The 13662-nt window shown below is 42.7% G+C and overlaps 1 protein-coding gene across 2 annotated transcripts in view; it reads left to right on the top strand.

Moving 5' to 3' along the window:
* The first annotated feature begins 237 nt into the window (after nucleotides 1-237).
* Nucleotides 238-13662, top strand: part of CXADR (CXADR Ig-like cell adhesion molecule) — a 32900-nt gene continuing 19475 nt past the window's right edge. The window contains exon 1 of one of the 2 annotated variants that reach the window (XM_048293898.1): nucleotides 238-363. In XM_048293898.1, the coding sequence (XP_048149855.1) occupies nucleotides 300-363 (64 nt within the window). In that variant the 5' untranslated portion in view covers nucleotides 238-299. The remainder of the gene's footprint in view (nucleotides 364-13662) is intronic. The other variant, XM_048293897.1, reaches the window with a different exon arrangement.

A 13662-nucleotide genomic window follows, 5' to 3' on the forward strand; every position in this document is an offset into this window, starting at 1 on the left:
GCGCTGCCGGCCGGCCGGGCGGGCAGTCGGGGGAGCGGCGGCAGCGCCGGGCGGTGCGCGGGAAAGCCCGGCCGGCCCCGGCGGCGCAGCGGGCACGTGTTGCGGGCGGCCCCGGGCCGGCAGCGGCGGCCGCAGGTGCCGCGGGCGGGACGGGCTCTGCGGAGCCTCGGCCGGGGGCGCGGCGGGGCGGGGAGCGGCCGGAAGTGACGGGGCCGGGCCGGGCTGATTCACCTGCTGGGCGGTGCGCGGGGCGCAGCCCGGGCACGGAGCTGCCGCCGCCGCCGGGTGCCCGCCGCGCCATGGAGCTGCCGCCGCCGCCCGCGCTGCTGCTCGCGGTGTCCCTCGTCCTGCTCTACTCCGCAGGTGGGCGCAGGTGGAAGGGACGGGACCGACGGGGAGGGAAAGGGAAGGAGGGAGGGAGGGAGGGAGGCGGTGGCGGCTCCTCTGTGGGGCTGGGAGAAAGCGCGGCGGGGGTGGGGGGGCTGCTGCCCGCCCGGTGTCCGCCCCGGGGGCTGGGGGGCTCCGCGCCTCCGCCCGTGCGTGTGTGGGGTCCCCGCCGTGTGTGTGGGCGTGGGGGGGTGGGGGGTGGTCTCCGCCCTGTGTGTGAGAGTGCGTGTGCGCGCCTCGGCCGCGTGCGGGTCTCTGCCCCTCGCGCATTTCCCCGTCCCCGGCAGCCCCTCTGCCCTGCCCGCCCTCAGCCCGGGGCGCGGTGCCCGCGCTGGCGGTGGGGCCGCGCTGCGGAGCCGACCTGGGCTTTGTTCGCCCTCAGCGCGGCTGCCGAGCTTTATCTGTCGCCTCCCCCTCCCCTTCCCCCGCCGCTCTCCCGGGCAGCCCCCGGTGCGGCCGGGGCCGCTGTGCCCGCCCGGTGTCTCCCGGCCGGAGCGGCTCCCGGGGCAGGCGGGCGGCGGAGTCCTCGCCACACGGGAAAACCGACTTAGAAAGAGCAAAAGAGAAAAAAAAAAAAAAAAAAAAAAAAAAAAAAAAAAATTAAAACCCCAGCCCTGCATGTGTAGCACCTCCAGCATCCAGGCTGGCTCCGCTTTTGAGGGTGTGGAAGGGGCCGGGTGCTCCCGGAGAGCCCTCGGAACCCGGTTGTCCAGACCCGATGGCCAGGATTGAGCCCTGAGGAGTAAACGTGAGAGGATTTGAGGGTGGGAGGAAAGGAGTTGAACTGGATGGACCTAAACGCGTTTGTTTTTCGTGATGAAAGAAAACAAAGCAGTAGATATTCTCAAACAAAAAAAGCAATCGACTATACCCAAAACCCTCACATAACAAATCAAACGTGCCTGGGCTACTAAAAAGTAGGCAGATGTTTTTCATCTCACATGCTAGATGTTCTTAGGTTCCTGTAATGAAGTTGGCTGCCATATCAGTGTTTCTTAAACATATCTCTAATATAAAAGTAAGTTTTCACTAAAGTTGACCAAAAATTATGTGAAACTACAAAAGGTGACAAAACACCTAGGGAGGTTCAGGTTCACAGTAAAATGTGTATCAGTGGTGTCAGGAGGTCAGGTTTTATTTCCTATTGAAATGTTAATGCCTGTGTTGATGTCACTGCTGTTTTGGGAAATTACTCATGGGTTCAAAATTCTGTGTCTGTAACGGAATGGTGAACTCTGATCCCCTGAATGAAAGGGAATAGGTAGTTCTGCATTAACTGCGTTTCCCGAAGCAGAGTTGGAAACAAGGTAGATGCTGTGTAAGAACGATGAGTTACTAGTATTTAGTTGACAAGGTTAGTCATGAAGATTTGTATTGAAACACTTTGTGTAACGAAAACTGTGAAAATAACTTGTGAGTAGAATTCTATGTATTGCATTTGAACTAGATCACTGCTAGGCCATCAAAGACTATGATTCTAAAAAATTAGGAACAATTAATATATGAGGAAATGCAAACTCAGAACAGAATTTTACACTTTAGTTCTCCTGAAGGATACAGGTGTCTTCAGACCTCAGGGTGAAATTGGATGACTTTGTAAATAAAGAAATATTCCTCATGAAAACACACATACTCTTTCGTACAGTTATTTGAATGACAGTACCCTAAAACACATATATTTCACACTCCTCTGAAGGAAATAATTGAATAATCTGTATTTCATAGGAGCTGATATGTCCTCTGAGCTCGCTTGTGTTTTTTCCCATCAGATTGAGTTAATGTTTCTGGGTCTGTGCTGCAGATAGACATTACTTCCTTCACTGGGGGAACAGATGTCGGTAACTTGCTGGTCTCCATATGGACCCAACCTAGAGGAAGCTATTTTTTGTGCAGTTGAGTGAAAGCTGTTGTCAGTGAAGCATTGCCTAGGTGCTGAAGTTACTTGAGTTTGGTGGTTGTGGTTTAACCCTAGCAAGAAACTAAGGACCACCCACATGGTCACTTGTTCCCCTTGTGTTGAGATGAGGGAGAGAATTGGAAGGGTAAAAGTGAGAAAACTTGTGGGTGGAGACGAAGACAGTTTAATGGGGAAAGCAAGATCCATGCATGCAAGCAAAGCAAAACAAGGACTTCATTCACCACTTCCCGTGGGCAGGGAGAAGCTCAGCCATCCCCAGGAAAGCTGGGCTCTGTCACATGGAAGGCTCACTTGGGAAGACAAGTGCTGTCGTTCTGAACGTCCCCACTTCCTTTTTCACCCAGCTGTGTACGGTGATCATGACATCATGTGGTGTGGCACCATCTCCCTGTATACAGTGTTAGGGAAATAATCTCCTTCCATTTGGTGCAAATTCAAATTTGTGTAGGGTTTTAGATGACTAAGAATAAATACAGGTGCTGAACTTGTGATCCCAGTTTAACAAATACGATAATAATTTACATCTTTTAAACTTCTGAAAATGTGTAACATCAGAACTTGAATCATCAATAATTGAAGTGTTAACATAGCCAGATTATACCTATAAAAAGATAGATGCTAAAAAAAGATCCTACATGCATAGTGACCCATTTAACCCTCGGAAGAAGGTTTTACGAAACAGGAATGCTGTGTGTGTAAATACCCCAACTGAGGATGAGTTTGAGGAGAGTGTTAAGGTAAATAACTGGGCAGGAATTTTCTTTAGTCTGTAGTGGTATCTTTTATTGCTGCTCTTGCAGTGGTTTTTATGTGCATTTTGGTTTTTTGTTTGCAATGGTAATAGTAGGCAATTTTGTACTCTGTTGAAATTCTGCAATGTGTGATGCTTTATTAACAGAATTGTAACCTTTTAAATAAAATCAAATTTCTGGTAAACTTTAGGAAAATCTACGGTTATTTCCCTGTTGTTAAACTTGCAAAAGTAATTCCAGTATCGTGCATGCAGGAGTGGAACCTAATGCAGGCATAGTAAGCCAGCATTTGGTGGCTAATACACTTTGTCAAATAAGTATAATAAGGAACTTAAGCCCGTTCATGTTTTTATGCATGCAATAGGATCTTGCAGAAGCTTAAATTAGAAGTGTGACTACCACAGGAGTTTAATGATGACTCCTATCCCAGTCTTTTAATTGCTAAACCTGGTACACTTCATCTCTTGGTCAGTAATTGTAACAAGATTCAGGGTTCAAGTTCTTCTAAACTATCCATTGATGTGAAAGTTACCTGAAGTTTGGGACTTGTTTCCTGGATCTTAGAGTTTTAACAAGTATGAAAATCTTTAACCAGAGATTACTTAATCAACTGTTAGTCAGCTGCTGTGACATGGACCATGACATTTGAATTAGTGATTTTTGCCTTGGCTAATCTATGTTTCCCAGAAGGTATTTTATGTGTTGAGAATGCTGCTGCAGAGATTATTATAGCTCGTCACTTTGGTCTCCTCTGACTGCCCCGCTGTGTTGCATCAAACTTCAGCTGCCTCTCTGTCTTTACTTCCAGTTCTTGCCTCTTCCACAGCCAAGCCCACTTAACAGACAGATGAAACTCCCCCTCCTGAATGTCTGGTTTAGCTTCAATTGCTGCTTTACAAAATACACACCTGCCCATATTTTTACATGAGCACGTGTATGCTTTGCTACTCATACCATTCACACTTCAAGATAGTAATCCTGAATATCTTTAAATCTGCCTCAGTATTGGAGCATATTAAAACTCCTTTGCCACAGCTCCTACAGAGATTTGTGCAGACTAGGAAACTTGGTTTTGGGGCTAGTGTTGTTTCAACATACTTCCACACTCATTTAATCGGCTGTTGCTTGCATGCTTTCATAAGCTTGTAGTGCCAGGGATTCTTTTTGCTCTTGTTGTGACTTCTGGTTGACTTAATGAAACTTTTAGATACTGTGTGAAACATTATAAATTTGGAGAACTTTTAGCAACTGTGTGTCTCACCAGCATGGAAGAATGTGTGCGTCACCACCCTTCTATTACATCAATTTAGTTACACTTGCTTCCCCCCTCCCCTTTTTTTTTTTTTTTTTTAGGGAATTCCTCTTTTTACTCCTTTGCACCTTTCCAGGGATGGCTCAGAGAAAAGCCACTTCAGCCAGTTGCCATGGGAGTAAGTGGCAGGGAAGTCATAGTTCTGTGTAAACCTGTTTCAGTAACATCTGCAGTATAAGCAGCCCCCTGCATCCTTGCTGGTCCTTTATTGCAGATGTAAACAGGTCTAGATTTGAAACAAGAAAGTGTTTTGCTACCAATTTGTCCTGGTACAGGGCAGGAATGAGTGACAGGAAGGATGGCAGAAGAGCATTAGGAGGAAAACTGGTTCTGTTTGATCAGTATTTTCCCAAAGCACGGAAATATCTGTAAAACCTTGGCCGGGAGAGAGCTTAGTTGAGGAGTAAGACTGCATGGCTAGATCAGGCAACCAGTCAAATGTCTAGATGTTACTGCAAAGATTATTTTTGCATCCTCTTTGAAGTTGTACCTGACATTCATCTGGCTCCATGGTGAGCTCCAGTTCAGGGAGTTTAAAAGTTATAAAAAGAGTAAATTTTTGTGAGGTCAGTTTTCTACCTCTTCCTTTTTTTGATCCAACTCGATGAGATCAAGCCTGAATTATAACAAGGGAGTGTCAGCTGGAACCTCAAATGTGCATGGTGGAGTATATTATTGCTATTGTTTATTAATTTATTTAAATGTCACCTACTTGCTGGATGACGTTCAAAATGTGATAAAGAGGCAAGATTTGGAGTTTTATTTACACTGGAGCCATTCACTGGTGCTCCGATGTCCTTTAGCTGCTGTCAAGAAGCATCTGAGGTACTTGATGGTTGCAAGTTTTGCAGTTGCACTTGCTGCTACATTTTTTTAAACAGATATGTTTTTCATGCCCTACAGCTAAAGCCTCTATGCTTAGTATGCTGAAAAATGATTAATCAACAAGAACTATTTGGTGTGTTGGATGGAAGGATGAGAATTTGATACATTCTCAACTGTTTGAATTTGTGCAGAATTAGTGTGCATAAGGAATTGAAATTTCCTGTGTTCACTTATCCTGCGTCTTCAGCTCTTTGTTTTAGATGTATTTACAATATAAGCTACAAGGAATATTTCATCTCAGTTGTTTTAAGGCATGTAAAAATAACCTGTTTGTGTGTGTATAGATATAAATATATTCTAGTGTCTCCCTAAATTTTTAAATGATAAGTTAACTTCTTGGCTAATTAGGGTGGATATTCTAATTCATTGAGCTTATTCCTTTCTGTCTGTTTTTTATGTGGTGGGAGTGGGGCAGGGAAAGAAACAAGACTGGGCGGACAAGACATTTTTCTTTGTCATTGTGATGCTTCACCTTTATATTTAAAAAAACCCAACAAAACAGCAACAAGAAAAGAGCCCAAAATCAACTCTGTGCTACTGAATCAAATAGTTGTCAATCTTAATGCAAAACTTGCATGAACTGGGAAAAAAGCATTGCTTGTTCAGTAGCTTGGAAGAGCCAAAGCCTCTTTACTCAAGTGAAAATAATATGGCTGCTCAGTTAAGTGTTGGATTGTAGTGAACTCCCTGATGCATTGACTGACAGATGTGCCCAGTGCATTCACACTGCCAGTGAGCTGCTTCATTCAGCTCCCTTTTAAATGCCATCAAATTGGCAGGAAAAAGATCGAATCATGTGGCTTGATTGCTTAGTGACTGTGTAAGCCTCCAATATCTGTCCGTAATGGGAAAGTGACTTGCAGAGCTAAAACAACCTGTGCAGTTTGGGTAGACTTGGTAGCGGAGAGGCGGGATTTTGTGTGAGTGTGTCGTGTCAGGATTTCAGCTCTGATCTTTTTCTTTTTTGTGCTCACTGAAAAAAGTCTTTGTAATGGTTGACCTTCATTTAATTTTGCACTTCTCAGTACTGTTTCTAGATGGTTCCTTAAAGGCTCTGAAGTGCAGTCTGGAGGTACAGTTTCGCATTACACCTGCCCCCATTACAGATGTGGTGCGGTTACATCCGATGTGTAACATCCTGTCTGCCGTGGTTGTTGCCCCTTCCAGTGGTGACATGGGATTCCTTCTCCCCTTCCTTGTGTCAGAGCAGCCTTGTGCAGCTGTTGGCAAAGTCCATCCAGCTGATACCACAGAAAACTTGGAACTCATAGTGATTTTCTGACACTACTCCTCTGCTTAAAACTAATCTTAATCCCAGTTTATGTTGCACTATCCCCTCCCCCTTTCAGTTGCCTCTCGAAAGCTTATCCTTCCCTTCAGTAAGGAGATCTGAATGCCCCCTCTCTCCCCTTGATAAGCACGTCCCTCTCAGGAAGGTCATCAGCCAGCAGTTGCTAGGATACGGGCTGGTGGCTTTGAGTTTAGCAACCCAAAAGCTTCAAGAATGTGCTGAACAAGTAAGGAGCACAAGGACAGTTGTAGAAGGAAAGGGATGTTGGAGAGAATCTGAAGGCAAAGGGTGTGTTGAAGAAAAAACGAAGTTGTGGGTGAATAAAAAAATAAAAGATCATTTAAGCTTTAGCCTGTGATTTTTAGGTTTTTGTAGTTGCATAATGTTGTTTTAGATTTTTGTAGTTGCATAATGATTTCAGCTGATCCCAGTGAAATGTGGTTGGGAGTGAAATCAAGCTCATGCTATGTATTTGCAGAGTTGGAGTTATTGGTAGTTTTATTTACATGAGCCTTAAAATTAAGAATTTTTTGTTAGATTGGGAGGGTGTGTAACTTGTACCTTAATTGTGCAGTACCTTTTAAACTGGGGCAGGGGTATGCAACACTACATGAATTGGAGCTATTTATTAATTTAATGCTGTCTGAAGACATCCAGACTGAAACAGATTTTTTTTTTTTAAATGTCTTTGAAGAAGTGTGCATACTCAGTTTCCTGTCTAGTTGTTTTTTTTTTTTTTTTTTTTTTTTTAACTCGTGTGGTTTGACAGAGGATTTGAGGATTCAAATAAATGTGCCTCAGAAAAGTGGTGCTTCTCCCCCACCCTGCTCAGAAGTAGTAAAGTTTGGAAATACAAGCCCACCGTTTTGAGGCCCAGGAACAGAGTTGACTATCCGGTGGTCGAAATATCCCAGGCTTATTCTTATATGTAGGGTTTTTTTTGGGGGGTGTGTTTATTTTTGGGTTCTTTTTGTTTTGGTTGGTTGTTTTTTTGTTGGGGTTGTTGTTGTTGTTTGTCTTTTTTTAATAAGTGCCCTGCTGTTTCATCAGCCTTCTCATTGTAGCTTCTGGCAAAACCTTATTTCATGCACATAAGTCTTTTATCTGCACCGTCTGTGGAAAAAGTGTTCTGGAAACTTGACCAGAGTTCTGGGAGCTCAGTCACTCAGCCTCTTTGAGCTACTGGTGAGCTAGCTGAGGTGAAATGTGCAAGAGAGAGTTTTAAAATCTTGTTGCTGCTATCATAAGTTGTATAAAACTCTTAACTCTTTTCTACAAAAACTGCTGTGTGGATTTAGTTTCCTGAACTGTTTTTATATTTAGTCTGGGACTAAATGAACTAGGTAGGAGGAGACACTGTGTGCAGCCAAGTCTCTCCTAGGTGGGTGCTTTTATTCCTGGGTTGTCTTTACTTTCTCTGGCTTCATAAACTCTCTTTTCTGCACAGTAGGAGAGTTTCACTAAGATCTGTGACTCCAGTTTAGAGAGCACTGACCTGGGAGATCTGAAATGCAGATGTGAACGAACATCTTTTGTCTTAATTTTACTCTGTCTTTGAGGATTAACTAGTGTTCTGCCTAGTGGACTCAGGCTAGTGTAGAGGGGCAAGTTTTTATCTTCTCTCTAATCTTTTTGCATTGGGCCTCTTTGAGGCTTAAGTAGAAGAATACTTTGTATGTTAATGTAACTAGCCCTGGAAATGTTAGGTTTAAGTAGGCTTGTTGCTTTTGGTAAAATGTTTTGTTGGGGTGTTTTTACCAGTTACAGTGAACTGTGCTTATCTCTGAAATTTTTATCACTGCATTGTATGATAACAGGGCGTTAAGCATGGGAAAAATGTGGTCTGTGGAGCACGTCAAACAGTAGCTGTTTAACTCTTGATATTAGCAGGACAGTACTTTCTTTGTTAGAAAAAGCTTTGTGATTTGCCTTTATCAGCATAGGATTATCCTAAAAATCTGAATTCTTTGCGGAATTCTAAAATTAGACTGTATTAAAATCAAACCTCTGTAGATACGTGGATTCAGATGCAGTAATGCTGTGTGACTTTTTCTTTTGTTTTATTAACTGCTCCGTTGTTACCTAGCATTTGTTAGTTCCTTACCAATTGCTTGCTTGTTCCTGTCCTTCATCTTTTGCTTGTTTTACCTCTGTTGAGGTTACTGTGAAGCCTGAGTATTCTTTGGTACCTGGGTACCTGACTAAATTAATACGATGTGTATTGAGCTAATATGTGTTTTGGAATCTGTTGTGAAGCATTTTTGAGTTTCATTCTCACATCAAAAATCCCCAAGTCTATTGAATTTGCTTTCTAAAGGGAAGACAATTTTTTTTATCCTTCTGTTAAACTTCCTTTTTATTGACATTGTTCCTTTAATGTTTATTAGGTTAAAGGAGACTGTTTAGGGACTGTTCTTTGAGTTGCAGAGTTTGACATAAGAAGAGTTAGATTCAGCAAAACTTCATAGTGTTTTGGGCCCAAGCTTCTGAAAGCTGTAACTGTACTGGGTCCTTTTGCTCTTGGAGGTAAGATGTAGAAACTGAGAATCCAAATCTGAAGCTGGGCCCTTTTTTTTTAAGGCTTTTTTTTTTTTTTTTTTTAACCTTTTGGAGAGGAGTCTCGTTGATAAATTTAGGATGTGATTTGGTTTTTCGCTTGTGATAAACTGTGGCAAAACAGCTTAACTGCAGCTTTGTGACCATCTTAGCTGTGCTGATATGACTCAGCTACTGGGTGCTGCAAAAACCACTAAAATAAGTAATGCCAAATATTTGTTTCTCTTTATTCTTTTGTGAAGGTAGCTTTTAATCCAGTTACTTGATCAGCAGGACCCTGTCTTGCAGATGCTCCCTTTGGCTGCTGAGGATGCTGATGTTTGGTATTTTAAGGAAGCAGGAGATGATTGTGGGATGCTGGCTGCTTGTGGGGATTTCAGCCATGGAGACTTGTGTTTGTGTTAGATTATGCCAGTGAACACCAGGGAGTCTCCTCAGCCAGCCACTCCTTGGTGTGTACCTTCCTCCCTGTGTACTCCGTGCTTGCTAAGGGTGTTAACTTGAGTCACTCGGTTCTACAGGGCCTTAGGTCAGAAGTGCAGGTTTGAAATAAGATGTTGTAGAACTTCTGTCCAAGTGAAGGTGGGAAGGGGGAGAGTTGGGCAACTTTGCTCTATAAAATCATTACAGCTAGCTGAAAAAAGTAGGAGATGAACTGTGGAGAAGAGGCGTATTCAGAAGTAAAATGGGGATGGTTTCAGTTTTTGAGACTGAAATTTGCCTGGTGAAAAGATTTGATCACAGGTACATCTCATTTGAAAGAAAAGTGTAAGCTGAAGTGTCTCTTAAGTGAATTTTATAGCTTGTGGCTCTCAAAGCACTAATGTGCATTTTTGGTCATGATCATTACTTACTACTTAAGGTCTCATTCTGTGGAAAAAACATTTATATATTTAGAGACTCTCCTTGGTTGCAGTCAGGTGTTGGCAAACAAGACTGGTTTTGGAGAGCCTGGTAGTAAAGTACTCTGAAAATGCAGTTGCAGGTGAATCACACTAAGTACAGCAACATCTCTGAACTCAGCTCTGCATAGAAACTGTCCTGGTCCCCATCTAGGGAAGGACTGTGTCTGCTGGGTTACATAACCCTTCTGTGGCACAGCCCTATCTGATGCCAGAAACATTCATGCCAAATTTAGATGCACACCTACATTTGTGTAAGCCAGTAATGCACAATTTCAATGTGTCCTGATTAAATAAGAAAATACTAAATGCATAACTAATTAATCTAATAAATTACTTTCTGTTATTTATTAGTATATATCACAGCTCTGCTTATGTCTGTGTTGGAATGAAGAAAGCTTTGCTCCATTTTAATTTTTTGTCTGCTTTCTGTTTTGAAGATTCTTTTATACTAGAAAACAGCTTCCATCAGATTCCATAAAATATTTCATTTTCCCTAGATTAGTCTTAATAATAACATAGTTTACTAAACTGTGTTCTACTTGAGTGACACTTAAAGGTTAGTTCAGATATTGAGAAGGAAAGAGTTTTTCTAAAGATCGTCTACTGGTTTCCACCCCTTTAGAAATCATATGAAAAACTTGTTCAATCATACAGATATAGTCTGCAATGCTCTTTAGGGTCAGTTTCCCAGAAAAAGAGTATTTTATTCCACATTAAGAAACTTAAATCTGAATGTTCAGAATCCAAACTATGTATTGACCTCTTACTTCTTCTAATACAAACTTTTTAAAGGAATAATGCTTATTGCCCTTCATCAAGGGAAAGGTGCTTGTCTCTTCTCAACCGGTCACAAATGTTCATTCTTATGTTTGCCACAGCCAAATATGGTGCATGTTCTCCTTGCAAAATACTTTGAAAACAATATACAGCCATTTGGATCAAGTGCACTTGAAACTTGGCTTTCAGGGGTTTTCTTGAGAGTCTGTTGTGTGCTTTTGAGTCTACGCTTTGCAGTGATTTATTTGCTGCAATTAGAAATTAGATATTTTAATGCAAAGTATATTTGAATAAGTGGGATAAATGACTTGAGTCACTTGTGCCTAAACCAGAAAAGGTGTCTGAAAAGGGTCTGAAATTTTATCCGTAAAATCATGCTAACCAAAACAAACACAAATCTTCCTTCGGCTTGGTAAAATGTCTGCCTGTCTTGTACTAGCAGTTAGATACCACAGTGGATCCACTCATGTTTTGAGGCACATACTAGCGGAATGAAATAAACAGAGTATCCCTGATTTGTGTGGAAGCTGAAGGGGTAAAGCTTGGGAAAAAAATTGAGAAAATGTCATCTTGTCACTGTGTGTGTTGGCTTCATTAGATCTTTAATGCAGAATTGTTTGTGTTGAACGTGACCTCAGTCACATCCAGCCTTCTGCTCCAAACAGCATCAACACTGAGTACTTTGCTCTTCTCTGTATCAGCTATCACCTGTCCTATTTTTCTTTGATTCTTTACTGCTCGTGTAATAGTAGAAGGTTTTCATGTGGCACTGAAGTCCCATGCTGCTTTCAGCTTTGGTTGTGTTTTGACTTCCCTGGCAGGGGTGCTGCATGCCTGGGCAATATTTGTGTGCTCTTCCCTTGGTAGGCTGTTCTTGCTTCTTCCTCCTTCGGCCAAGCTGCTGATTGATGTGTTTATTTTGCTAGATGTTGGGATGTACTCCTTGTGTGGTTAGCAATTGCCCTTAAATGCCCCCCAGTTTTCTTGAGCTCTTTTCCTTTTTAGGACTGGATCCCACAGAATTCCAGCTACTGGGTAAGTCAGTCTGCCCATATGAAGTGCAGGGTCTGTGCTGGATTTGTCTTCCTCCTCGCAGGATTTTATACTTCACTGTATGATGGTCACTGCAGTCAGGGCTGTTGTTGATTCCATCCCCAGCAGGTTCTTAGGGTTCTTTTTTCCTTGAAAGCCATTGCAAGAAAGTATCAAATGGGGATTTATTCATTTAGTGCTGTTTTTCCCTGAAATCTTTCAGAAACCTCTTAGATTTTGTGTCATGCTGTGTTGCCCTTCTAGTCGATGTCACAGAGGTGAAAATGTCCCACAATAACTAGTCTCTGTCATTTTTAGAAACTTTCTGGAACTGCTGAAATAGTCTTCATCGGCTTTCTTACCCCAATCAGGTGATTTGTAACAAACTTTGACTGTGATGTTGTCCATAACGTCCTTTCCTTTAATCCTGACCCACAAGCTCTTAGCAAGCCTGTTGTCTGTCCTGTAGAACAGCTTTTTGTGTTGCAGCTGCTCCTTCAGGTAGAGGTCAGGTCACCTGCTGTTCTTCCCTTCCTGGCTTTCTTGTGTCCATCCATGACAAAGTGCCAGTCACGTGAGCTATTGCACACCTCTCGCTCTGGTGTCAGTTCTGTGTGCGGGTGCTACATGCTTTACCCTAAAGCTAACATGCTTTATCCTCACCAGGATCTCTCTTCCTCACAAGAACCTAGACCAGGTACTTCCAATGGCTCAGTCTCTATTCCCTCCCCTGACTGCAAAGTTCAGATACGATTTCCTGGTAGATCTCTCATTTACAGCGCTCGTCACCAGCTCTGATGAGGTTGTTCATAACCCGCTTCCTCGAGTGGATCCCATCTCTAACTTGGCAGCCCTTGTTTCTCAGGGGTACTCGTGGTCATAAAAATTAAAGTGCTCCTTGCAGTGCCAATCCTGTAGTGAGTTCTTAACTTGAAGGACATGTCTCTACAAGCCTTTTCCCGCTTACATGAAAAGAGCAAGGAGAGTAAATGTCACCTGGGATTCTGTGTCCTTCTTTGCCCCTGGAGTTTTCTAGTCACATTTGATTTGCTCCAGGTCTCCTTTGCTAACATCAGGTAATAATTAAGTGGGAATAGAACAAAAAAGAAAAAGGCAATAGTGGTGATGATAATAAGGGTCAGAGGACCCTTGACAATCTCTGACATGTTGAATCTGGCCAAGCCTCCTTCTGCAGCATATCTGGCAGCAGATGTGTCTTCTCTGCAGAAGGGAATCTCCAATTACCTGCCCCTCCCTTGTGTTGCTAATGCTCAGTCCAAGCCCAGCTAGCTCTGACATGTATCTTAATTGAGGTGCTTGCTGCTTCTGCATGCTGATGTTGACCCAAAAGAAAGAGAAAGTGGAAAAGATCTTTGTGTTTGCAGCCTTAGTCTAAGAAAGACTGTGGCACACTGGTATAATGAAAGAGAGGTGTTGGGAGATGTGCAGTAAGAAAGGAATTGAGATTTATGCAAAAGCTCTGATAATTAGAAGGTTCAGACTAATGTTTGAGTACCTCTCTTAGCAGCTAGTGTGTGCTGGAAGCTTCATGTGCAGGAATGATTGTTGAGTGTTATTCTGAGGATTGTGTGCTTTAGCTTTCACTGACATGTTTGCATGCAGTCAATGTTCATGAAAGTACTACTTGGACTTCAAAAGTGTCAGAAATTGAAACTTGAAAAATATTTTTGTGACAATCTTCTATTTTGAGCAAGGCTCTTCAGGCTTTTGGATTCTGCTTTTATTTGGCACATGGTTACTATGTCAATTTGTATGTTTGGATCAGAGAAATGAGCGCTGTAGTAGAAACTATTTCTGGCTTTTGAAGCACTTGGACTAAGCTGACA

This window comes from Corvus hawaiiensis, chromosome 2, assembly GCF_020740725.1.
Source record: "Corvus hawaiiensis isolate bCorHaw1 chromosome 2, bCorHaw1.pri.cur, whole genome shotgun sequence".
In the NCBI taxonomy this organism is placed as follows: domain Eukaryota; kingdom Metazoa; phylum Chordata; class Aves; order Passeriformes; family Corvidae; genus Corvus; species Corvus hawaiiensis.